Source organism: Acomys russatus, chromosome 14 (assembly GCF_903995435.1).
Source record: "Acomys russatus chromosome 14, mAcoRus1.1, whole genome shotgun sequence".
NCBI lineage: Eukaryota > Metazoa > Chordata > Mammalia > Rodentia > Muridae > Acomys > Acomys russatus.
The window spans coordinates 56,703,581-56,731,389 of record NC_067150.1 but is presented as its reverse complement, the minus strand read 5'-3'; the positions used below and the strand labels follow the sequence as shown (position 1 = coordinate 56,731,389).

At 46.7% G+C, this 27,809-nt stretch overlaps 1 protein-coding gene across 1 annotated transcript; it reads right to left on the bottom strand.

Moving 5' to 3' along the window:
• Positions 1–64: 64 nt before the first annotated feature.
• On the bottom strand, positions 65–27,751 carry Spg21 (SPG21 abhydrolase domain containing, maspardin). Its single transcript, XM_051156692.1, is given in 10 exon segments — positions 65–341; positions 3,783–3,923; positions 7,405–7,512; positions 9,142–9,250; positions 14,097–14,242; positions 16,799–16,879; positions 18,442–18,555; positions 18,558–18,605; positions 21,683–21,769; positions 27,529–27,751. Coding segments are annotated over 9 exon segments (927 nt in total). The 5' UTR covers positions 21,746–21,769; positions 27,529–27,751; the 3' UTR covers positions 65–224.
• Between the last annotated feature and the right edge of the window lie 58 nt (positions 27,752–27,809).

The window sequence follows — 27,809 nt, the reverse complement described above, 5'->3', positions numbered from 1 at the left end:
CAAAAATTTCACAATTCTTAAAATGGGAGTCTTCAAAAGTTCTTCAAATTTAAAAGTTAAAAAAAAAAAAAACAAGCCTTGAGAAGGGACAGTCACACTGGCTTAGAAGAGCTGATGGCTGTCATGTGAGGATGACAATCAGTCCTACTTCCAGAACAGGACCAGTGTGCCCGACGAGCCTGGACTGATTGTGCACGCTGGCTTGGCATGCCTCGAGCCCCCGTCTACGGCTCCTCCTGGCTGAGGCTGAGGCGGCCTTTCTGCACCTCCAGCTCTTCCGCGCTGACCACTGACGGGTCGATGGCAGCGTATTTGGTTCCGTGGAACTGCAGCAAATGAATCTGGAACAGTGCAGAATTGCCTTGGTTATTATGGGGTTGACTGGTTTTATGGTGCTGGCTTCAGGAGTGCTATGCAAAGTGCTCCACCACCCGGCGCCCCTGTCTCCACGCCTGAATCTTTGTGAGTGTGTGTGGAGGTGAGAGCTTAACAGTGGCATCAGATCCTTAGTTCCCTTTTTAAAGATGTATTTAGGTATTTTATGTCTATGTGCGCTCTCCTCATGTACATCTGCACAGCAGAAGAGGACATGGGTTCCCATTACAGATGGTTGTGAGCAAGGCTGGAGAGATGGCTCAGAGGTCCTGACTTTAACTCCTGGCAACCACGCAGTGACTCACAACTATCTATATTGGGATCTAATGCCCTCTTCTGGCATGCAGGTATACATGCAAATAGAGCACTCATACATAAAATAAATAAATGAAATCTTTGGGGCTGGAGAGATGGCTTAACAGTTAAGAGCACTGACTGCTTTTCCAGAGGGATTCGGGTTCAAATCCCAGCACCCACCTGGCAGCTCACACCTGTCTGTAACTCCATGATCTGACACCCTTACAGACACACATGCAGACAAAACACCAATGCACAAAAAATAAAAACATTAAAAAGATGGTCGTGAGCCACCATGTGGGTACTGGCAACTGAACTCAGAACCTCTGGAAGAGCAGCCTATGCTCTGAACTGCTCAGCAGTCTCTCCAGTCCCCTTAGGGCTCCAATTACACTGACTTATTTTGTAAGTGTGAGGCCAGAGACAAACTGTGGGAGTTGGCTGTTTCCTCCACTGTGTGGTTTCCTGTCACTGAACTCCGTTTGTCAGCTTGGTGGCAGGTCTCTCTGCCTTGTCTTCTGAGATCGTCTCTCTCAGTGGCATCAAGCTTTACAAGTAGGCTAGGCTGGCTGGCCAGCAAACCCCAGGGTCGGCCTGTCTGCACCTCCCCACCCCGCTTCTTTTTCTTTTTTTTTAAAGATTTATTACTATGCATACAGGGCTCTGCCCGCATGTACACCTCCACACCAGAAGAGGGCACCAGATCCCATTATAGATGGTTGTGAGCCACCATGTGGTTGCTGGGAATTGAACTCGGGACCTCTGGAAGTGCAGTCAGTGCTCTTAACTTCTGAGCTATCGCTACAGTCCAATACCACAATTTTCTCTTTCTTTTCTTTTTTCTTCTTTCTTTCCTTCCTTCTTTCCTTCTTTCTTTCTTTCTTTCTTTCTTTCTTTCTTTTCTTCTTCTTTCTTTCTTCTTTCTTTCTTTCTTTCTTTCTTTCTTTCTTTCTTTCTTTCTTTCTTTCTTTCTTTCTTGTTTTTCAAGACAGGGTTTCTCTGTGTTATCTTAGCTGTCCTGGATTCACTTTGTAGTCTAGGCTGGCCTCAAACTCAGTGATCTGCCTGCCTCTGTCTCCCGAGTGCTGGGATTACAGGCATGAGCTACCATGCCCAACAATACCCCACTTCTTAAAAACTTGGATTGTGTGGACTGAGCTCAGGTGCTCTTCCTTGCATAGCAAATATTTTACCAAATGAACCATCATTTTTCAGTGATGGTATTACAGACTGAAGGCATAGCACGTTATTAACAAGCATGGCAGCACTAGTTCAGAGCAGCTAGAGAAAAGCCAGCAACCTAAGAAGTATGGGTCTCACTGTGTGGCTCAGACTGGCCTGGCTCTTATTATATAACACACTTCGTCAGCCTCACAGTGCTGTGAGTACAAGCATGCTCTCACCCCTGTGGCTGGCCGAAGAATTGGTGGGACCTCTGACCTCAAATTGGCTTCTTTGTTTTTTTCGAGACAGGGTTTCTCTGTGTAGCCTTGGCTGTCCTGGACTCACTTTGTAGGCCAGGCTGGCCTCAGACTCACAGCGATCTGCCTGCCTCTACCTCCCAAGTGCTAGGATTAAAGGCGTGCGCTACCATGCCTGGCTTCAAATTGTTTTGTTTTTAAGCAGCTTCTCCACACTCCTAGCAAGTCCTCATGGACATCCCTGCCCCCAGTAACTCACGTTTTGTGTATATATGCACGTTTGCATTTATAGGCACATGTGTGTGCATGTAGAGGCCCAAGCCTGGTCACTCTCCATCACTGAGGAAGGCAAATAGCAGTCAAATCTGTAGCGCTCTAACATAGCCAGTCCTTTTTTTTTTTTTTAATGTGTACAGGAGATTTGCCTCATGTGTGTCTATGTATCATGCAGGGCCCTTGGGAGCCAGTGGAGGGTGTTGGATGCTCTGGATCTGGAGTTTCAGTTGTGAGGTGTCATGTGGAAGTTGGGACTAGAACCTGGGCCCTTTGAAAGAGCAGCCAGTGCTCTTCACTGCTGAGTCACTTCTCCAGCCCCCTGATATGGTCAGTCTTGACAGCAGCTTGCTCTAGGGAAGCCCCGGACCCCACCTTTCCAGGCTGGAAGTTCGGGCAGACTCCCATGTCCACCAGATATTCATGCGAGTTCTGGGGATCTGAGCTACAGTCCTTACATTTATTTGCTCGAGTGGAGCCTGCCTGCCAGCCCTGTATAAGCATCTGGTTTTTTTCTCTTTTAAAAAGTTTTATGGATGTTAGGAATCAAACACCCACAAGAGCAGATGTGGTGCAAGAGCAGCAATGCTCTTAACCGTTACTCAGCCATCTTCCCAGGCCTCATGCACTTCTCAAACAGTCCCTGCTGCTCCATCAGAGGATGCTGGCCCTGCCGTCCATGCTGCTGTGATGTCCTTCCAGTCTGTTGCTGGCATGATGAGCAGCATCCCTGGGCATCCATTTTTCCCAGTTTTCCATGTTTAGGATCTATTTCTTTCTTTTTTTTTCCCCGAGACAGGGTTTCTCTGTGTAGCCTGGGCTGTCCTAGACTTGCTTTGTAGGCCAGGCTGGCCTCGAACTCAGAGAGATCTGTTTAGGATCTGCTTCTATGAGAACATCAAAGACAGGACTCACCATGGAAGGTGTCTGATGCTTCTTCCCAGTTTATCAAGGCAATCACTTGCCACCCCACTCTAGTACTCTCTTGAGAGAATGAAGAAGTCATTTTTTTTTTTTTGAGTCAGGGTTTCTCTGTGTAGCCTTGACTGTCCTGGACTCACTTTGTAGACCAGGCTGGCCTCAAACTCACAGAGATCTGCCTCCCTGAGTGCTAGGATCACAGGCGCGCCTGCTAAGCAGTGTTTTATTTTTGCCACTAGTGCATAATCGGATCAAGAAGTCATTTGCTGAGACTCAGCCTGTACCTGGTTGGATGTGCTGTCCTGCTGTAGCTGAATTCCCTGTCTCCAGGAGTCAAGGTCACACCATACCAAGGGCCAGCACCACAGTGTGTGGATGCAAGGCCTGCTGATCTGGAGAAGGGCTATTAAGGGACAGTTGCCTTGGCGGGGGTGGGGGTGGGGTGAGGTGGGGGTCTCTAAAACTCACATGCTCTGCACTGCAGGCTGAACTTACCTGCACATAAAGGTTAACCTCCGCACTCCTGCACAGGTAGGGGAAATTGCCTCCTGTCTTGAGGTGAGCTCTCCGAGCATTAGGGTACAGTTTGTACATTTCCTCCTTGGCTTCTGTTGACAGCGCACTCTGGTCAAACACCTTTGAAAACACACAAGGCTGAAATCTCATGGTATTCTTAGTTCAGTCCAGAAGTGTCAGCCCACATTCCAGAGAATCAGAGCGGCCCGGAGCTCCGCTCTGCTCCTCTCCCCTCCCCCATGCTGTTCCAATTCCAACCTAAGCTGGGGATGCTCCCTGTGGTGGAACGCTTGCTTAGTGTGTGCAAGGCCCTATCACAGCACCACTAGAAGAAAGACAAAACTCTAATTCCAACATAAGATTTCAGCTATAGACTTTGCTGCCAAATGGCTCTTGCCTCTCTCACCTGTAGCTAAATAACAAAATATTAATAGCGAATAATCACTGGAAATGCCAATTTCAAAAAACATGAAGTCTTGGGCCCTGAGAAATGGCTGGCTGCTCTTTCAGAGGGTGCTGGTCAAGTTCCCAGCATCCACATGGCAGCCCACGCTGTAAGTCTGGCTCCATGGGAAACAACACCTTCACTGTATGCACATGATGCACGCACTTACATGCAGGCAAACCTCCATAAAGTAAAAAAATTTTTTTCAAGACAGGGTTCCTCTGTGTAGCTTTGGCTGACCTGGACTTGCTTTGTAGACCAGACTGGCCTCGAGCTGACAGGGATCCACTTGCCTCTGCTTCCTGAATGAAAATAATCTTTCTTAAAATCTAAAGACTAAAGGCAGGACGTTCAGAATTTCTGGGAGGAGCTGCTCTGGAAGCTGGTCACATGTTCTTAATATCTGAACATACTGTTTTTTGAGATAGGGATTCCTCTGTGTATCCATGGCTGTCAGGGACTCACTTCACAGATCAGGCTGGCCTCAAATTCATAAAAATCGACCTGCCTTTGCCTTGAGAGTGCTGGGATTAAAGGCATGCACCACCACTAACAGGCTTGAAAATATTTTCAAGCCTAAGTGTATATACTATTTTTGTGAGTATGTGGAGCCAGAGGTCAACCTCAAGTATAATTCTCAAGTCATTTATTTTGAGGTTTTTTGAGATAGGGTTTCTCTGTGTAGCTTTGGCTGTCCTGGAACTCCTTTTGTAGACCAGGCTAGCCTCAAACTCTCAGAGATCTGCTTGCCTTTGCCTCCTGAGTATGCCACCATGCCCAGCAAGAACTTGTTCTTTTGTTTTTAAAAAGACTTTATTATGTATACAGTGTTCTGTCTATAAGTCAGAAGAGGGCACCAAATCTCATTAGAGATGATTATGAGCTATCATGTGGTTGCTGGAAATTGAACTTAGGGACCTCTGGAAGAGCAGCCAGTGTTCTTAACCTCTGAGCCATCTCACCAGCCCCAAGAACTTGTTTTTAAAGGCAGGGTCTCTCAATGGTCTAGAACTCTCACAAAGCAGGCTAAGACTAGTAGGTCAGCAAACAAGGAACCGGCTTATTTGCACCTCCCAATGCTGGTATTACAGGCATGTGCCACCATGCCTGACCTTTTTTTTTTTTTTTTTTTTTGTTTTTTGAGACAGGCTTTCTCTGTATAGCCTTGGCTGTCCTGGTCTTGCTTTGTAGTCCCAGCTGGCCTCAAACTCACAGTGATCCACCTGCCTCTGCCTCTCAAGTGCTGGGATTAAAGGAGTATGCCACCACTGCCCAGCTTTTTTTTTTTTTTTTTTTAAATGCAGTTTCTGGGGCTGGAGAGTTGGTTCATCCATTAAATGCTAGGCTCACCAGAAGGCAGTGAGTCTAGGAAAGCCAGAACTGCAACACAGAGTAACCCTGTCTCAAAAAACAAAAAGTGCTTGGTGTGGTGGCATACACCTGTAATCCCAGCACTTGGGAGGCAAAGGCAGGTGGATCACTGTGAATTCGAGGCCTGCCTGGTCTACAAAGTGAGTCTAGGACAGCCAAGATAATTCTGGTGGGTGGGGGGGGACTTAAAAAAAAGTTAGGCTTACAACCAAATCAGAATGCTAAATGAACCAGACCCCTTGTGCATTACTGGGGGAGGTATAAAATGATACAGCTATCAGAAGATGCTATGTCAGCTCCTCAAAAACTAAAGTAGAATTGTGTGCCATTATGCATGTGGGTACCTGAGGAGACCAAGAGGGACACTGGGTCTCCTGGAACTGGAGTTAGGAGTGGATGTGAGCAGCCATGTAGGGGCTCAGAACAGAACCCGGGGCCTCCACAAGAACAGTAAGTACTCTTAACCAATGAGCTATCTCTGCAGCCCCAAATTACAAGATTTAAAGCAAGAACTCAGATCCTTCTAGAGCCATGTTAACAGGCACATCCACAATAGTCAACGTCAGAAACAACCCACATGTCCATTGACAGGTCAAGACCATGCTCCCAGCCCTGCTCCAGCCAACCCTAAAAGCACTGTGCTGGGTGGCACAGTCTGGACTTGGACCAACGGTGTAGTGAGAGCAAGCAAATTCACAGACATAAAGTGGACCATTGGTCACCAGCGGCTGCAGGGACGAGGAGCTCAGGGAGATACTGCCCACTGAAGAGCTCTGGGCTCCAACTCAGGCTTCTCTGCCTTGGCAGCAAACAGTCTGAGTTGTGGAGCCATCTTGCCAGTCCTATTTTATAGAAAGTCTCTACTCTCGTAAGGCCAGCCTCTTTGCCACCAGACCTGAAATGTTTAGAGTATCTGTTGGTGAGAAAATTTAATCCCAGCACTTGGGAGGTAGAGGCAGGTGGATTGCTGTGAGTTGGAGGCCAGCTTGGTCTACAAAGGGAGTCCAGGACAACCAAGGCTCCACAGAGAAACCCTGTCTTGGAAAAACAAAGGCTTGAGGTGTATGGCTGAGTGGCACAGTGCCTGCCTAGCACAGGAAAAGTCAGGGTTCTATTCCCAGCACCCCAAAACAACACCAAAATGGGTAAAGACTTCTGTACTTGGTGTTTGGCCTGCGTGAATATCTCTGCACCACACAAGCCAGAAAGGGCATCAGATCCTGTGAAACTGGGGCTACATGTAGTTGTGAGACACTATGTGGGAAATAGACCTGTGTCCTCTGCAAGACCAGCCAGAGCTCTTAGCTGCAGAGCCATCATCTCTCCAGCCTGGTTGGTTTTTTTTTTTTTGTTTGTTTGTTTGTTTGTTTTGTTTTGTTTTGTTTTTTTCTTTTGTGGGGAAAGAGCTGAGGCAGTAGTCAATTTATTCCTGGATGGATTAGAACTTGCTATAACCAGGTTGTCTCTAACTTTAGTGTCTTCCTGACTCTGCTGTGCTGGGACCCCTCACAAGAATTCAGCAGCACACCCAGCACAAGGGTCTCTCACTCTTGGGAGGAAATATCCAGGATCAATAGTAGGTTACTTTGGAATTGAGAAAGCCAAGGTGTGTTTGGAGAAAATAAGCATGGGTGATGGCACACAATCATTACATCCGGCCCTATACATTTATAAATGTCACACAATCATTACATCCGGCCCTATACATTTATAAATGTCACACAATCGTTACATCCGGCCCTATACGTTATAATGTCAAACACCTATCTATTCAAGAGAACTTACATCCATGATGGTTACAGGGATGTCCCGGATTTTGTGAGGTTCCACATAAGAATTTTGACAGTTGAGAGTTAGTCTTGAGGCCAGTTCACTTTGACCCAAGCTCTCCAGCTGCGGGAAGAGACGGACACAGGTAAGGAGTTACAGCCCTTTTGTTTATGTTTACAGCAGGTCCACAGGTGGCATTTGTGCTTATGATGTGGTGAGTGTGTGTGGTGGAGAAGTCACCAATGAGAAAACGCAATGGGTCTGAGAGACTGTGACCTGGGACTCTCTGCAGTGGCTTTGTTTCTGTTGTGACACCTAAGTCAGGCTCTATAAATGGAATGTCATGGTCTTCTGGCTTCAACCATACTGCTTGCTTAACCCAGGTGCCTATGGGCACAGCACACCAATTTGTGCACCTCAAAGGTGAGAAGCAAGCATGTAAAAGCCTCAGGGACCTTCTGCCCTGTGGTTCTGAAATGCCAGCATACCGTCTCGCTTGTCAGAGGGACCCGAGTGGTACAGACGGGAGGTCAAGTGAAAACAGTCTAGCTGGGTATGGCATGGCGGCACACCTCTGCGACCCAGCACTCAGGAGGTGAAGTCTCAGGCCACAAGATACTTTGTCTCAAGAAACAATAAAATCTCTCCCCTCCCCAAAGGGCCAGATTCTCGCATAAGAGCTCCAGATGCACTGTCTAGTGTGAGGCCTTGGAAGCTTTTGTTTTTTGAAGACATCTTGCTGTGTTATCTAGCCTGGCCTCAAGGTGGAGACCCCTCTGCCTCTACCCGCCAAGTGCTTAAAAAAATTAACTTTTAAATACTTAAACTTAAGCTTAAATTTTATGTGTGTGTGTGTGTGTACACATAAGATAGGAGCCTGTCAAGCCAGCTGCAGGTGATGGACACCGTGGAGCTGGAATTTTAGGCTGTTGTGAGCTGTTCAGTATGGGTTCTGGGAACCCAACTTGAGTCTTCTGGAAGGGCGGTACAAACTCCTAACCATCTCTTCAACCTTTCGTTTTTTGTTTAAGATTTTATTTCTATCCTATGACAGACAACACCTGCATCTGCATGTGGGTATGTGGGCATGAACGCAGGTGCCCTCAGCGGCCAGAGGTGTTGGCTCATCCCACAGCGGGAGTTCCCACCAACAGTGGTGCTGAGAACTAAACTCATACCTTCTAGAAAAACAACACGTGGTCTTTAACCACTGAGCCATCTCTCTAGACACTTAAAAATTAATTCTTTTTTTTTTTTTTTTTTTTTGAGACAGGGTTTCTGTGTGTAGACCTGGCTGTCCTGGAACTCACACTATAGACTGGGCTGGCCTCGAACTCAGAGATCTGCCTGCCTCTGCCTCCTGACGGTTACCGGGTTTGGGGCCCAGCAGGCATTACTCTACTTTCTAAGCACTGCTGGGTTGGAATGTGTAGCTTCTGGGCAGACAGTGATGGAGGAGCTAAGTCCTCACCAGCAGTAGGGGCTTCTGGAAGTACTGAAGTTAACACTTAAAGACCTCTTTGAGCTGGGTGTGGTGGCACACGCCTTTAATCTCAGCACTCAGGGAGGCAGAGGCAGGTGTTCGAGGCCAACCTGGTATACAAAACAAGTTCCAGGACAGCCAGGACTACACAGAGAAACCCTGTCTCAAAAAAACACAACACCCAAACATCCTCTGGATACATACAGAGACTTCCTTTTACAAGTGCACAACAATCCCGGTGAAAGTGCCAGCAGCATCACAATCCTTACCCTGTCCACCATGAAGTCAATGGCATCAGCCATCATCGGGTCCACTGGGCCAGAGGAAAAGTTCCCAAGAACAATTTTCTTGAGCATAAACGCTGGCATCAGCCAGAAGCTGCAAAACAAGGGCAGAGGCTGGTGACTGACACACGAACCTTCAACATGGCAGCCGTCACGGCCACACGCCTGGAGTCGCCCAGCACCCAGCCTGAGGTTCTGGGTGAGTCCGAAGGCAGCCAGGGGACAAAGGGCGATGATGACTGAAAAAGAAAAACATCTCAAAAGTTCTTCAAGTTGGTTTGCAGATAAATAAATGCTTAAATGAAGCAGCAAACTGCGCATTAAACTAGAGGTCTTAGGGTTTACATGACTTGAATAAATCTTATCAGGGACCTATATATCTCGAATCTTTTAACAAAGGTGAAAAATACTTTTGGGTCAGTTAATAAACAAGTTTTCCCAAACTGTTTGCACGTAGAGAAACAATGTAAGAGTGCTTTATTCTTGACCTTCACCCAAAAGCAAGGACACTAAGAGTTAAGATTGGAATTAGAATGTAATTTTATATAAGGAAAGACTAAGGTGCCTGAGGCGAAGGCCTGGCACACCCAGTGTGAAGAGGAGGGACGGCAGGGTAGAGTGCTGCGGGTGAGGGCATGAGGACGGGAGCACTGGGAGGTTCGCAGACACAATACAAGCTGCCCCATAGGAGCCCTGGGCACACCTGACAGTGGGCAATGAGTTGACTTCCCGCTGGACACCAGTACATTTGCTCAGAACCGAAATATTAGGTCAGCAAGAACAAAACACTCGACAGGCTACTCTTCTGACAGGAGTCTTAGGAAAGGCAGAGGACACACTACTGTAGCCTCTGGAACGCCATCCTAGAACTCTCAGCCCAGTTTTTTTGAGACAGGGTTTCTCTATGTAGCCTTGGCTGTCCTGGACTTGTTTTGTAGACCAGGCTGGCCTCGAATTCACAGTGATCCACCTGCCTCTGCCTCCCGAGTGCTACGATTAAAGGCATGAGCCACCATGCCTGGTCAAAGCAGTCCCCCCACCCCAGTCCCCCAAGACAGTGTTTCTCTGTGTATCCTTGGCTATCCTAGACTCGCTTTGTAGACCATGCTGGCCTTGAACTCACAGCCACGAAGACTCTGCTACTTTCTTATAGGTGCTGATGTGCCCAACTTCCCTTCAGGGACAAGACTGCCCATGTGCCCCCACATGCTCAAAAAACCTTTGCGCCATGACAACTCAGCACCAAGGTCTAGCTGAACAGACCCGAAGTCACCCAAGACAGGTACAGCTCTGGGCGGAGGGGCAGACAAGGCTCACATGAGACAGTGCAGTTCCCCAGTTAGGACTGCCATAAAAGAAGGGGCGAGGATCTTCGTCACAACCACCAGCTTTGAGAGAAGACGGGGTAAAGCCTCCCGTCTCTCTGTAACTAGACTTCTTTATGTGGTGTTGGGGTACACTGTGTGGAGGTTTTATCTTTTGTAAACATTCATCCTTCTTCACTTGCCTATTGACGTAATAAACATCTGACGGCCAATAGCTGGGCAGGAAGTAGAGGGCAGAACTTGCGTGGGAGAGGGGCTCTGGGAGCAGAAAGCAAAGGTGGCAGATTTGCCAGCAAACATGAAGAACAGATGAGCCTGAGCAGGAGCTGAGGGGAGAGCTAGCCACGGGGCAGGACAACATAGTTCTAGTATTAGTCGTGTTAAGCCAAAAAGCTGTCTAGGAGTCTGGCCAGCTGAAAGGCCTAAGCTTTAAAATATTAAAAAGCCTCTGTGTCGAGCCATTTATATTCCCTCTCCCACAAGCTAACTGCAGCTTTGCACGCCACAGGCGGAAAGGCACTTGTGTTTTTTAGTTAAGAACGACAGCCCTAGGGAGGTCACCTTCTCACAGAGACCTGGCAGTCCTAAGAGACAGAGCGGGAGGTGGGGCATATGGCACCTTTCCAACAGCAGCAGCGTTGCTTGCAGGGTACCACACTGCCTGTGTACGTAGCTAAAGGTACCAGAGTATTTGTCAATACGTGCACCACACCACGAGGCCATCCAGTTTTGTAGTTTTCAATTAAAGTTTCTTCTGGATTCTGTATCACCCCTACTTGAAGCAATTCTAAGTCATTTTCTCTTTCTGAACCCAGTCTTGCTCAAGCAACCTTTTTTCCCCCTAAACAGCAACAAAAATTTTTCTAAAAAGATTACACGTAGTGTCCCACCTGCATGTACACCTGCAGGCCAGAAGAGGGCACCAGATCCCATAAATGGCTGTGAGCCACCATGTGGTTGCTGGGAATTGAACACAGGACCTTTTGGAACTGTAGCCAGTGCTCTTAACCTCTGAGCCATCTCTCCAGTCCCCCTGCTAAACAAAAATTTAAGAGTGGAATATCTTCAGCTTTTTGCTTGGTCCCCTAGTAATTTGTGTTTTCCTGTTGGGACCAAACTTCTTCCCTTTTTTCAGTATGGAAGGAATATTCTGTTTGTTTAATTGCCTTCTGTGTGGCTCTTTAAAACCTTTTAGTGTCATATGCTTCAAATAAACCACAGACTAGTGAGAACTTTAGTATTATGGCCGGGGGTGGGGGGCTGGGGGTTGCACGCCTTTAATTCCAGCACTCCGGAGGCAGAGACAGGCGGATCGCTGTGAGTTTGAGGCCAACCTGGTGGTCTACAAAGCAAGTCTAGGACAGTCAGGGCTACACAGAGAAACTCTGTCTTGAAAAACCAAACCAAACAAACAAACAAACAACCCAAGGGGGGGGGGGAACCTCACCTTCAACTGGGTGTCAAGGTCTAAGGGAAACAGAGTGTTGCGAATCTGCACGCCTAGTGCTCGTCACTCTGCTGACAGCTACTGCCCTTGGAGATTACAGGGACCCCTTTCCACAGCTCCAGGAGAAAACGATCCCAAGAGCTATTTGCAAAGCCAACACCAGAGTGACTGAATTATGTAGACAACTGTGACTACAAACACAGATGCACACACAACTCACCCACTCACTATCTGCTGGTCCTGGACCCAGTGGTTCTCAACCTTCCTAACGCTGAGACCCTTCGATACAGTTCCTTGTGTTGTGCTGATCCCATCCACACAATTATTTTTGTTGCAATTTCATAACTGCAATTTTTGCATGTTATGAATCGAATTGTAAATATTTTTGGAGATGGAGGTTTGCCTAAGGGACCATGACCCACAGGTTGAACACTGGTTTCCTAGAGGCAAGGAAACATTTGCCAGTGTTTAAACAAGTCCAGGCAGCAACTGACTGGACCTGGGGTAAATGGGTGTTTTTGTTTTCTTCCTTTGCAGAATTTGGAATGCCAATTATGGGTTTAATGTAAAATCACTGTATGAGGCTTTTGTTTTTGTGGTTTGAAACTTCTGTCATATGGCTCTGACTGACCCCAAACTCCTAACAATTTCTCCTACGGTTTTCTTAGAGCTGGGATGACAAGTACTTATCACCACAGCCTGCTTCTACCATGAGGCTTTTAAGTGACATTGGAGTCTAGAAGGAATTAAGTCCTGAGGGCTGTAGCTCATTGACTGAACACTTGCCTGGCATGCACCAAAGCCTTGGGACAAGCTTTGTGTATATTCCGCCTATGTAAAGATGAGGAAGGCGGAACCACCCGGCCGTTCTACTGCCAGTCCTAATGTGAGATACAAGTCACCTCTGCACTGAATTGTACCGCTCTGCTCCCAATGATGTCTCTGACACACACACCATAGATTATTGAACTAGTACTTTCAGCCACCTAGGCCTCTCTGATACCATGCTGGGCTGGATGCATGGTAAAGCATTACGAGAAACCTAGAGACACAGCAATGGCTCAGCAGATGCAGTGTCATCAAAGGTGGTAACCTTACCCAACAGACAGCAGACTACAGGTACTAGCAGTTGCTGACAGTGTCCCTAGGTGACCACAACCTACTGTTACGGCCACCAGAAGGGCTAATGAGCAAACAGAAAGCTGGTCCAAAAAGCAGAGGGGAGGCTGCCGGGGTTGGTGACAGCTCCATTTTAACTGGATCTCTGGTTCCTCAAATTGATTTATCTTAATATAAACCTTCATGTATCGATAAAAAAAGGAAAGGCCTAAAGACCAGGGCTTTGCTTTGTGTGTGAGATACAAGCCAGAGGACACAGCTCTCTTCCCCAGCACTCCGCCTCATTCTCGTGAGACAGGGTCTCTCATTGAAGCCAGAGCTCACTGACTCACTCACTGTTAATTAGAATAGGCTGTCTGGCTAACAAGCGTTCTGTTTCCACCCTTGCCCAACCCAGCACTGAGCCTGAGGTGTCCTGACTGGCTCGCACTCACACAAGCAAAGATTAAAAATAAAACAACGTTAAAAAACAATGAAAGGGCCAGGTGTAGTGGCACACGCCTTTAATCCCAGCACTTGGGAAGCAGGGGCGGGCCTGGTCTACAAAATGAAAAACCCTGTCTCAAAAAACAAAACGAAAAACAAAAGGAAAAGAACCAACAAAAGGATGGTTGAGAGGAACCGGGTACCTGACTTGTTGCTCACAAAGCAATTCTACTACGTAAATCTTTCTGAAACAGGCCATCAAGTGTCATGATCACACCACCATGAACTAAATGTTCTTGTCTCTCCACCGGCAACCACCCCTCAGGGCAATGGCAGGAAGGAAGGAAGGAGAGCCAAGGTAGGAAGGTTTATAGCAGAGCACGACAGACAACAGGAAGCTGGGTCAACTAAGAGAACTGAGCTCACAAGTAAGTGGCACAGAGCCGCGTCTGTGACTGTGGCCACACCAGGGAGACTGTGAAAGCACATGACGACATGCCTAACCCGAACTGAGTGAAGCAAAGAGTGGGCTGTGGCATCGCCGACATTCTTTCTTGTCCATCTCCTGGTCCCACTGCATCAAAACTGCCCCAAAGCCGACGTTTAATCACGTCTGTCCTTACCTGTTTGCAGTCCACGTTTGGTTGAAGATAGAAGTGTCACTGAAGGCATTGCAGAGGATGAGGGAGTGGACTCTGGGGGACTTGTGAGTATATTCAGCAAATTTCTGAGCCAAAAAGCCTCCCAAAGACGCCCCAAACAGATGGACCTAATTATAAACAAATGCAAGGCAGATCCTAAAACTCTTTAGTGGTTTCATTAGTTGATAATCACAGAATATGTCATCACCACCTGGCAGGCTGAAATAGCTACAGCAGTTATAATTTTAACAAATATCTTATTTAAATAAATTTATATGACCCACAAGAAAATACACTGGAGGTTAAAAGCATGACTAAGCAGCTAGGAGTGCCTGCTGCAGAGTCGATCCCAACAGCCATGGGAGAGGCTGGTGTTCTGCACGTACCCCAGACCCCGCCTCCCAGGAGTGACAGAGTACACGCAGCACCCTCTGCTGACCTCTGCAGCACATGTGTCCATGCACCCACTCACACAAGTGAGTCTTAAGCAAACAAACAAATCCCCTCCCCATGGAAAACAACAACAAACTGGATATGGTTGTGGGGAGTGGCGGTAAGTGAACGTGTGCCACTGACATGAGCACAGCCATGTCAGGAACCCATCCAAGCTGGGCGTGGTGGTGCACGCCTTTAATCCCAGCACTCGGGAGGCAGAGGCAGGCCTGGGAGTTCGAGGCCAGCCCGGTCTACAAAGCGAGTCCAAGACAGCCAAGGCTACACAGAGAAACCCTATTATCCAAATGGCAAGGCCTTCCTGTGGACCAAAACAGTGCTGACGAAGTAAGCTGCTGGTGCGTCTCCATCGGAGTGCAAGGCCCCCCAACCCCAGCTTTTCTGTACATGTTCTTCATGCTTCCACCACCCCAGCCAGGCTATGTGGGCTGCAGAGTGATGCCTCATGCCTCTAATCCTCCCAGCATTGGGAGGCAGACCATCTGCATAAGTGAGCCTGAGGCCAGCCTGGGCTACATGAGATTGTCTCAAATAAAACAATGACATAATGCTCTGAACCAAAACCTTTTTGAGGATATAGATAAATTCTCAGATTTTACAGCATTTTAGATCTTCAGATCAGAGACACACAGCTGGTAAAATGTATGTGACTGCTCCAAAATTTGAGACGTCGGCCGGGCGTGGTGGTGCACGCCTTTAATCCCAGCACTCTCGAGGCAGAGGCAGGAGAATTGCTGTGACTTTGAGGCCAGCCTGGTCTAGAAAGCAAGTCCAGGACAGTCAAGATAACATAGAGAAACCCTGTCTCAAAAACAAAAACAAAAACAAAAACAAAATTGAGACACCATGTCTATTATTTCAGATAGGGACACTCAACCTATGCTGACCCCATGCTACAATGGAAAAAACTCAGACACATTATGCTAAGCAGAAAAAGCCCGTTACACAGGGACAGTTATAATTACCCTTAGGTACAATGTCCAGAGCACACAAGGTCAGAGAGGCAGACTTGGCTGCAGAGCTAGGAGGAAAGATGAGGAATGACTGCTAATAACGTTCTACTTGCACTAAAGAAAAAAAATGTGTATTTGTGTGTCTAGCCACAGGTACACACGTGCCCTGGCCTGCTTGTAGAGGTAAGAGGCTGCAGGAGACATGATGGCCTTGTGCTCACTGGTACGCACTATGGAAACCTGAATGTTAAGCACGGAGGGTTGTCTCTTCAAAGGCAGAGATATGTAACCTGTTTTCAGCCCAGGAGGCTACGAGGTGGTTAACAGCCTAGTGATCTCTGTGCTATGAGGCCACACCAGACCCTCCTCCAGACCCTTAGACTTCATAAGTTGTCAATATATAGACCCCATCTAGCCTTGGCTGTCCTGGACTCTTTGTAGACCAGGCTGGCCTCGAACTCACAGTGATCCATCTATCTCTGCCTCCCAAGTGCTGGGATTAAAGGTGTGCGCCACCATGCCTGGCTTATAGAACCCACCTTTATGGAAGACTCATGTGGACTTTATGAAGAGTTTTGATGTAGTCAGGCCTTTATTGTGCACACAGGATGAGTTCGTTATCCCCAGGAAACATTTTCCCTACTGTGCTATGTTTAAATATGCCTAAAATAAACAGCCTGGTGTCAGATTCTACAGCGGCTACTGAGTTGTGTTGACCCTAACTGCCTTCTTATCTCTCTCAGACTATTATTCCACTGGCCTTGGTAGTCACAGAGACCCCAAAACTGACACCAGAACAACTCACAACAATGAGTTCTCTTCATCTACCGTGTGGTCCCTGGGATGGCTTGGTGGCAAGTGCCTTTACCATCTCACTGGCCCAGGAAATTTCCTTTTTGAGAGGATGAAAAAATGCTCCAAATTGACAGTATTGGCAACTACAAATATATCTGCAAATTTAAAACATGTGACTGCCTATTTTTAAAATGGTACATTATGTGATATAAATTCTATCACAATAAAGCTATTATTAAAAAAAAATAAAGATGGCTCACAGGTTAAGAGCACTGTCTGTCCTTCCAAAGGTCCTGAGTTCAATTCCCAGCAACCACATGGTGGCTCACAACCATCTATAATGAGATCTGATGCCCTCTTCTGGCCTGCAGGTGTACATGCAGGAAGAATACTGTATACATATAAATACATCTAAACAAACAAAATAAAATACAACCTTAGCCATTAAAATCACATGTTAAGTTATTAGTTTAGGGTACTTACTTTATCCAACTGTAAGTGGTCTAGAAGCTTTCTGAATCCATCACAGAATTCAAGATGGTCCCAATAAACAGGATACTGCAACTGAAATACAAATTTTAATTTAAAACTTGAAATGCGGCTGGGCGGTGGTGGCGCACGCCTTTACTCCCAACACTTGGGAGGCAGAGGCAGGCAGATTTCTGTGAGTTCGAAGCCAGCCTGGTCTCAAAGCAAGTCCAGGATATTTAAGGCTCCACTGAGAGACCCTGTCTCGAAAAAACCAAAAAACCAAAACCAAAACAACAAAACAATGCAACTCATATTTGAAAAGTTCAGGAATCACATAACATTTCCTATTGCCCAAGCTTTGCTTCTTATTCTAAGTATGTGAAAATTTTAATAATTTTTATTTTTTAAAGATTTATCTTGCTAGGTGTTAGTGACCCCCACCTTTAATCCCAGTACTCAGAAGGCAGAGGCAGGAGAATCTCTGAGTTAGAGGCCAGCCTGACCTACAAAGCAAATCAAAGGACAGCTAAGGTTACACAGGGAAACCCTGTCTCAGAAAACCAAAGGGGAACAAAAGCTTCCCCCACCCCCTTTTAGTAAGAAGCATTTCTTCAAGGAATTGCTCAATAAAACAATCCTTTGTAATTTTCTTAGTCTTTCTGATTTTCTGTACGTTCATTTTTGACAAAAAAAAGTATGACACCTGACCCTAAAAAGCCTGTCTGCTAATATCGCTAATGATAAGAACAAAAATATCAGCAACAAACTCATTTCTAAAGATTGAGACTTGCGGGCTGGAGAGATGGCTCAGAGGTTAAGAGCAGTGGCTGTTCTTCCAAAGGCCCTGAGTTCAATTCCCAGCAACCACATTTTGGCTCATAACCATCTATAATGTGATCTGGTGCCCTCCTCTGGCCTGCAGGGGTACCTGCAGGCATAGCACTATATACATAATAATAAATAAATACATCTTTTAAAAAAGGAGGCAGTGAGCTGAGCACCCTCAGTCTCTCTGCCTCTGACTGCAGATGCTGCGTAACCAGCAGCCTCAGGCCCCTGAAGCCTTGACAGCTCTGCCACAGTGACCTGTGACCTGGGAGCCAGATAAGCCCTTCCCTCCTTACAGTGCTTCTGCAGGGGCTTCTGTCCCAGCAACATTCACAGTAAGGAATACCCCGCCCCCCCCCCCCCCACCCCACCCCCCCCCCCCCCCGGCAACAGAAGACAGCTGACAGTGACCGGCATGGATTACAACAGCAACACCCCACAGGGAGCCGGGGACCATAACACTGCAGGTCCTAGAAGCCGCTGCAGCTCTACAAAGCTGAAGACACGCATCACGAATCTTCTCATAAACGGCCTCATTCTAGATCAAGCCCTAACTCTGCTAAATAATGCTCAGAAATAAAAAAGCCTTTTTTGATGACACCTTGAAAGACAAACAAGTGCAGGGCGCCCAGCTTAGTGGCCTGGAACTCTTTCAGCCATGGGTTTGATGCAGCACAGGAAAAATAAAGGGCTGCATGACTGGGAAAAAAACATTGGGAAAATACAGTCTTACTTCAAACAGAGAACCCCTGTTACTATCGTTAGTCCCAAACAGAAGGGGAAAGCCCCAGGAACCCGAGTTTCAGTGCTGAAGCAGCCATACTTACAGCTATAACCCGGTAACCCCATCCAGTCAAAGCCAAAATCTGCTGGAAAAACACGTCTGCGGTTCCACTGACAGGAGGAAGAAAGATGAGCGGACACCTGATGCTCCTGGGGCCACAGCGTCATACAGCGACCATATCTTACTGTCATCGTCATCTACGATTACCTGGAGGGAAAAAAGAAAGAAAGCCTCGTGAAATGGGGCATGAAGGACAGCGTTCACAACAGTCATTGGTGACTTTAACAGAGCTGCCATGTGTGTTACAGGGCAACATGGGATCACAGACTAGTGACCACAAGAAACTGCTCTGGGTTCCTTTTCTTTCTTCAGTGCGCTTCATAAACTTCCAAAGAGCCACTTTTTCTGATTTTAACTGGCCTGTCTATCTAGAATAACAGGAAGTCTGTTTTGTTTACCAGTGAACATAAACCTTGCTTGGTGTTTTATATTTTGTGTGTGTGTGTGTGTGTGTGTGTGTGTGTGTGTGTGTGTGTGTGTGTGCACAAGAGCAGTCTGCAGTCATTCTTGAGTACTGACCCAGAGGACTGGCTGGGGTCAGCAGAGTCAGGGACTAACAGGGCAGGCCAGGAAGACCTGAGCATCCAGGCTCCAGGGAGAGCAAGGCAGATCCAGGCGCTTCAGAGTCCAACCTGGAGCAAACCTTGGAGGAGGGGATTCAATCGACAGACGAAGGGCCAGGTAAGTATGTGTGTGTGTCACTGTCCCAGGAAACGCTTCAAACCATTCACTGGAGGGTGAGACGTGGGAGAAATCAGATTGTTCAGGAAAGGGAGGAGGAGGCTGTCAGGAGCCTTTGTCATTTAGTGTTCTTAGCCTGACAGGGAAGAACACGAACAGAATGCTTTGCACAAATTCAATGCAAGCTAGCTTTATTATACCTCACTGCACCAACACCTGTCAATTCAAATCAATACTCATCCTTTTTTTTTTTTCCTGAGTGCTCCTAGCTAGCAGGACTGTGGACTCCACAGTGTCCCTCTGTGGGTAGCAGCTGACTAACAAGGGTCATTGGTGTCACCAAGAGCTGACAAATGGGGCAAGGCAAAGTCCAGGGAATACAAATAATTTACGTCAGGCCTTCCCCAGATGGTGACAATATATCTCATGTTTTTGACCTTTGTGTTTTGCCATTTATTTTTACTTCTATGTATCTTCCCCCTAGGCTTGTGGTTTTTTAAAAAAGTGAACAAAACCCAATGACCTTTTCAGCCCACACAACAAATCCCAGTCTTGTAAAATCATGTGAAAAAAGCACAGATCTCAATCTTCTAGGGACTTGTTTCAGTAATCTAACTTGGAAGAAAATCAACACAAACACCAGTTTGTGGACACATAGCATTCTCAACATAAGTCATAAATACCTAAGGATATTTAATTTCAACTTTCTCCGAGTTCTCTGACTGGCAGTTTCATCAGAACTTCAGAACACACAGTACCTGCTTGGCACTCCCTGCACCCCCAAAAAGGGTTTCTCTGTGTGGCTCTGGCTGTCCTGAAACTTACTCTGTAGACCAAGTTGGCCTCAAACTTGGAAAATGCACCTGCCTCTGCCTCCTGAGGGCTAGGATTAAAGGCGTGCACTTTCTCTGCCACCACCATCTGTCTCTGCTCGACAACTTAAAACCAGAGCACACTAAAACTTCAAGCTACTTTATCAAGATAAACAAATGAGGGGGGGGACTATCAATGGAACCAATGGAACAAAGACTTCTAAGAATATTTAGGTCAGAGCCAGGCTTGGTGGTGTACGCCTTTAATCCCAGCACTAGGGAGACAGAAGCGAGCGAATCTCTGTGAGTTCAAGGCCAGTGTGCTCCACAAAGCAGGGCAGCCAGGGCTACACAGAGAAACCCTGTCTCAAAAAAAAAATAAAAAGAATATTTAGGTTGGTCTGGGTGTCTTGGGGCTGAGGATTAGCTTGCTGAGAGAGCAAGTCTATCAAGAGTGCATGGGAGTTACTTGAAAGTTTGAGGTAGAGTCTTCAACGTTGGCAATGGTCTTCCAGGAAGCAAGAAATAAAGGGGGCTCCCTTTATAAGCAGCCCAAGTTTGTCTGACTTTGAAGGCAGATTGATTGAATTTTTCAGCCAAAGTCTAGTAGGCAATGTGATCTCTAATGTGCTAATTAACTCCACAGACCCCAGGTTTCTTGTCTGTGAAATACGGACTCTGGCGCCTGCCTTGTCAAACTATTGGAAGAATTAAATAAGATACCCAGGGAGTTTCCACACAGTGCCTGGCCTCTTAGCAGGAAGCTATGCCTGGGCAAATGTGCCACAGATTTCTATATCAGTTCAGACTTGCACAATAATACTACGTTAGCTGTCTGTCTGTCTAAGATCATTATAACAGACAACACAGATGATGCTGAGATCACAGTACCCTAATACTGCTGCACGGGGACCAGCACGCACTTCCCTCCGTGACACAAGCGGCCTCTAGGATTAACTAGGGGCTCATAGTCAATAGCAAATTTCAACTGAACTGTTACAGGTTTTCACACATCCTAAGCTAATGGGCTTCCCAGGATGATGAGGGCCAAGTAAGGCTGCACCTATAATGCTGGAGTGAGAACAGTCCCCATAGGCTCAAATGTCTGAGTACCTGGTCCCCAGCTGGAGGAACTGTTTGGGAAGGGTTAGGAGGTGATGTACCACCTTGTAGGAGGTGATGTACCACTGGGGATGGGCTTTGAGGCTTCAAAAATTCTCAGTATGTCACTCTTTACTTCAGGCCAGTAGGTCAGGACGTAAGCGCTCGGCTACTGCTCCAGCGTCGGGCCTGCCTACCGTGCTCCCTGCCATGGTAGTCACAGACTCTAGTCAACCCTCGAAAACTGTAGTTCCCAAATAAACTTTTATAAGTTGCTTCGGTCATAGCATTCTGTCACAGTAATAGGCAAGTAATGAAGGAAGCATCACTGCACACAGAGTTCCAGTAAGCTTAGGTTTTGGGACTGGAAACAGAAATGGTTATCTAGATGTTGTGGACATTTCATTACATTTTCTGAGGTTCAGTAGGTGAAAGGAATTGTAGACAAGAAAGTCATGACACTCCAAAGCTCACTGTGTGTGACAGGGCCGGGTGAACTTAACTCTCTGTAACATTTAGTCACAGTATCTAGCAATGGCCGGCACTCTCACCCAATACTAAGGGAGAGCTTCTAAACCACACACAAATACCAGCTTTCGTGACCATGAACTGCAGGAAAACCATACTCACCTTTTTAAGGGGAACTGTACTTCTAAACCAATTATAATCTGGAGAGACTTTGATCTCTCCCATGATGAGAGCAAACGGAGGTTAACGCTGAAATAAAAGCAGATGACAGTTTCACAGTGAGAATTCTCATTACAGCTGAACTCAAGGCAGAGGCTGGTCTAGCCAAACCAACCACACTAACCAAAAACCCAGGGTCGTTTACTTCATCAGGGCAGACTTAATGAGAGAGGATTACAGGGTGGATCTCTTTAGTACCTCCAAAAGAGGACTCGGGCTTGCAGAACTCAAGAATCAGATTGGATACAGAATACTCTTTTCTTTCTTTTTTTTTTAAAAGATTTATTTATGTATTAAGTATACAGTGTTTGGGGCTGAGGAGATGGCTTGGAGGTTAAGGATATTGTCTGTTCTTCCAGAGGTCCTGAGTTCAATTCCCAGCAACCACATGGTGGCTCACAACCATCTATAATGAGGTCTGGTGCCCTCTTCTGGCCTGCAGGCACACACTCTGGTGGAATACTGTACAAATAATAAATAAATAAATCTTAAAAAATATATATATACAGTGTTTTGCCTGCACACAAGAAGAGGGCACCAGATCTCACAATACATGGTTGTGAGCCATCATGTGGTTTCTGGGAATTGAACTCAGGACCTTGGGAAGAGCAGGCAGCTCTTCTAACCTCTGAACCATCTCTCCAGCCTCAGAATACTCTTTTCTAACCCCATCCTACTTAGGAGACTCCCAGCTCTTTTGACATCACCTTAAGAATCCATTTTAGCCGGGCGTGGTGGAGCACGCCTTTAATCCCAGCACTTGGGAGGCAGAGGCAGGCGGATCGCTGTGAGTTTGAGGCCAGCCTGGTCTACAAAGTGAGTCCAGGATGGCCAAGGCTACACAGAGAAACCCTGTCTCGAAAAACCAAAAAAAAAAAAAAAAAAGAATCCATTTTAATAAACTTTCCTTCTACTTAAGGAAATATATGATAACACGGTTAGCAAACCTGTTTCCAGATATTTCCATACTGTTTCACAATAAACCACAAAGAACCTAACTCCTCTCACCTCCCCGAAACAGGGTTTCCCTGTGTAGCCCTGGCTGTCCTGGACTCACTTCATAGACCAGGCTGGCCTTGAACTCACAGAGATCAGCCTACCTCTGCCTCCTGAGTGCTGGGATTACAGACATGTGCCATCGTACCTGGCTTTTTTGTTGTTTTCTTGAGATAGGGTTTCTCTGTGTAGCCCTGGCTGTCCTGGATTCACTCTGTATACCAGGCTGGCCTTGAACTCACAGAGATCTGCTTGCCTCTGCCTCTCGAGAGCTGGGATTAAAGGACTGCGCCACCAGGAGAAGCTTCAAAAACCTAACTTTAAATTACATGCATTTATGGGGGCTGGAGAGATAGCTCAGTGGTTAAGAGCACTGCCTGCTCTTCCAAAGGTCCTGAGTTCAATTCCCAACAACCACATGGTGGGTGAGAACCATCTATAATGTAACTTGATGCCCTCATCTGGCCTATAAGCAGACAAAACTGTATACTTAATAAATAAATCTTAAAAAAAAATTGCATGCAGTTAATACCCACAGTGGGGGAGGGACACACATGCCATTGTCACCGATGTGATTAGCTGGTACATAAACTGAAATGTAGCTGTGTGTGGCAGAGCATTTGCCTGACATGCAAAAAGCCCTGGGTCAATCTTCAGTGCTGAAGTTACATAAAAGTCTCTCCAAAACACTCCCTGATACAACTTACAACAAAATGTCTCTAGAGAAAAAAAAGGTGTGTTTTCTAGGTTTAGTTTGCTCTGTTTTGTTTGAGTCAGGATTTCTCTGTGTAGCCCTGGGCTGTCCTCAAACTCACTCTGTAGACCAGACTGACCTCAAACTCGGAGATCCGCCTGCCTCTGCCAAGTGCTGGGATTAAGGGCGCTAGTCACCTCTATGACCTTAAGCAAGTCAACCTCCTCTCTGCTCTTGGGAAACCTCTGGGGTATCATTCTGAGATGGTTTGGCAGTCAGCCCGTCTGATCTGCTGACTAAAGGATGACCGAGTCTACAGAGACTAAACTAGGCTCTCAGAGAGAACCCCACCTAAATCATGTTACCTCCAGGCTGTGACCTGGCTAGCCTTCTTTGCTCACACGTGTAACTCCTAACAGGAATCTGAAATTAAGGTTGCAGATTCATTCTTACTGTCAAGAGAGGCACTTCCACCCACCCACCCGGAAAGATTCAAAGACTTGCCTTGCAAGGCGCTCCCCCACATCCAGGCAGGATTAGATTCCCTAGCAAGCTGAGTCTGAGGGTCCAGAACTTAATTCTAGGTTGACTTTGAATTTCCCTTTTAGAAAAAGCTCTAGATTGGCAAGGGGCAGAGGATTCTAAACTCAGTGGGAGCACTTCCTCACTCCTTGGCCCTCAGGGACACACTGGACTACTACCTTTGAGAGTCCTCAAACTAAACTTCCAAGGAGCCGGCAAATGTAGACAGTTCAATAATAAACTCTAATTACAGTGCTGATCAGGTCCTGGGCTCTTATCTCAAAGCAAAGGAGATACTTTAAGAGAGGGCTGCTAAAATTTTAAGTTGGGTTTACAGAATCAAAGGACCAGATAGAGAGATGGCTCAGCTGTTAAAAGCACTGGCTGCTCTTCCAGAGGTCCTGAGTTCAATTCTCACATGGTGGCTCACAGCCATCTGTAATGGAATCTGATTGCCTCTGTGTGTGTGAAAACAGAGCACTCATATACATAAAATAAATAAATCTTTGTAAAAAGACAAGAAATATATTTCTAAAAAGTTTAAGCTAACAGCTGGGCGTGGTAGCTCACACCTGTAATCCCAGCACTCAGGAGAGGCAGGGGATCTCAGTGAGTTCAAGACCAGCCTGGTCTACAAAGAGAGTTCCAGGGCTTATACACAGAGAAACCCTGTTTCAAAGAGAAAAAAAAAAGTTTAAGCTAAAAAAAAAGGAAAATTGTAAATTATTTTAAAACACCAAGAAAATCACCACCAACTTATGCTGAAACCAATGCGCACAAATGTGATTATGACCACTAAAAGAACACCACCCTTTACAAAATCCATTTTATCTGAAATATTAACATGTTAAAAATATCTAAGCCAGCCAGGCATGGTGGCTCACAGCTTTAATCCCAACACTTGGGAGGCAGAGATAGGATCTCTGTGAGTTTAAAGCCAGCCTGGTCTACAGAGGAGAGGAAGTCCAGGACAGCCAGGACGACACAGAGAAACTCTATGTGGAAAACAACAACAACGTAACCTCTAAGCCATTTAAACTATTTCTTTTAACACATCTTTCACTTTTTTTTTTTTTCTCGAGACAGGTTTTCTCTGTGTAGCCTTGGCTGTCCTGGACTTGCTTTGTAAACTAGGCTGGCCTCGAACTCACAGCGATCCACCTGTCTCTGTCTCCCGAGCGCTGGGATTAAAGGTGTGCGCCACCACGCCCGGCTACATCTTTCACTATTATTATTTTACTATTTGATAGCTTCATACATTTATGTAATAGATTTTAGTTAATTTAATGCTCCTGTCTCCTTTAAGCTATTACTTTTAAATGAACACAACCAGCAGCACATACAGTTAATCCTGGAATACTTTACACCAGGACAGACTTGAAATACCACCGTGACATCTGTACACTTTCAACTGGAGACATTTTCTAGAAAACAATTTCTGCGAGAGGGAGTATTAAAAACAGGTCAAACAGCCAGGTGTGGTGGGGCACATCTTTAATCCCACCCCTCAGGAGGCTGACAGATCTCTGTGAGTTCAAGACCATCCTGGTCTGCACAGTGAGTTCCAGGCCAATCAGGGCTATACAGTGATAGCCAGAGCCTGTCTCAAACACACAAAACCAAAACATCAATCAGTTTTAAAGTTTACTTCTAGAGTCAACCAACTTACAATAAAAATTATTCGTAGTTTTGGAATCAGCTGCAATTCACAAACCACACTACAATACAAGCACACGGGCAGGCACACACACCAGTTACCCACTTCTTTCCCACAGCAGCTTGTAGAAGGGCAGTCCTTACCAAAAGTCTTCAGCGTAACCCACAAGCACCTCAGTGGCTGGATACACTGTAACTGATCTTGAAAGTGGGTCCGGGGAGAGACTTTACACAGCTGTGACCACTTTTGCAAGGACCAGTGATTCTAACACTTGCGCTGGTTTGGCAGATAACAAATGTTGCGTATGACCAGCTGACGGCTATGAAGGGGGTGCGGGGGCTGCAAAGGGAAAGCAGCTGCGGGCAGCATGAAAAGGAAGGTCTGTTCCAGCTCTTTCATCCACTTAAGTCGGATGCTTTTCCAAGTCACAAGAGAAACGTTCTGTCTGGGGCCCAGAAAAGTTAGCTGATACTGTGGCCAAACCGGTCAGGATGAGAGAAGAATGTGGGTGGTGAGCTCTGGACAGACTTGATTTCTCCTGACCCAGTACACAAGCAAAAGCACCTGTTCAGGTTGGTGAGGAAAGCGCCCAGAGATAAATTTGATTGATGATCAAGGAAATCCCTCCTCCAGGGATGCTGGGGACACCCAGTCCTTTCTGGACAATGAGTTTCTTTTTACTTTATTTATTTATTTATTTATTTATTTATTTATTTATTTATTTATTTATTTTCCAGACCAGGTCTCTCTGGGTAGACCTTGGCTGTCCTGAACTCCCTTTGTAGATCAGGCTGGCCTTGAACTCAGAGATCCGCCTGCCTCTGCCTTCCGAGTTCTGGGATTAAAGGCGTGCGCCACCACTGCCCAGCTGGACAATGAGTTTCAATAGAGCTTGCAGCTCGTAGTTGAGGAAATCACCTTTACAAATGCTTAACTCGCACGGCCAGTCATATATACTGCTGGCCCTTTATCTCAGTGTATAGGAGGCTTACAATAGGGACAACCTATGATTGTTAATACGACCAATAAAAAAGTACTAGAATTTAAGAGTCTCTAGGCAACACAACTACGGATTATCAGTGTTGGGGACTGAACTGATGCCCTGCAGAACGCTAAGCGTGAGCTACATCTCAAGCCCTGCAGCAGGCTATTTACTGCAGGCAGAGCTTCGCCCCTGGCCACATCTGCGGGTATCAGATAGCTATCTTTCAGAGGATATTTCTTCAGGCCGGAGTTATCCCTTTCTCCAGGAAACTACCCACTTATCTCTAAATGTTATAAGAGGAGAGGCTGCCTGCACTATGTCTCTCTGACACCTCGTTTCAAAGTCCTGGTGTAAAAAGCTTTTTGAAAATTCAGATGACTCTCCAGTCTGTAGATTCCTTGCATCAAGAGAGCTGGACCACTGCGGATGGAGACAGAATAACAGTCCAGCACCTCACTTCTAACTCCCTGGGAAAAGAAGAAAAGAGAGACACTCTAGCCCTTCTATCTTCCTCATGACTCATTAACGAGCCTCACACTTAGTCTCCAAAACAACTCTCCTCTACTCCTTAAAAGTTTACTGAAACCAAATGTTCCTTAGTTTCTGCCCCACACCCAGGATGGGTGGATTAAGAAAACGAGGATGTCTGATTAAGACTTTTGTGTACCAAGCCCCAAAGGGGCCACCTTGAGTCCCACTTAGTTCACCCACACAGTAAATAAGTGGGCTAACGGGCACACCGACCATCCGCAACGAACCGAGGCTGGGCCTTAGACATAGAAACACGGACACACGGGTATGGATCACGTGCATGGTCACAAGTACCGGGCCACTCATGGATGCGCTCACAAGTCATGCATGCTCGATACACACCCACCTACAACCCTGCACGCACCACACACCCACACTCTAGCTTTCCAGGGCCTGACCCTTACCTGCCGTGGCCGCTCCCGCGTCCCTTTCTCTCCAGCCCAGATGGCTCTTTCGCCAGTTCGGGCGCAGCGGCTGCTGGCGGCGGGGCGCGGGTGGGCCGGGCGGCTGCAGAACAGAGACCCCGCGGGAGCGGCGAGCAGAAGGGGTGAGCCGCCAAGCAGCCAGAGGCCGCCGCCTCCCTGGTCTGGAACCGGTAGCTCTCCGGGTGCACCTCCCGCTTCCGGGTTCCGAAGGGGTGGGGCCAGGCAGCGAGGAAGGGGCGGGGCTCTGGCGGTCACTATGG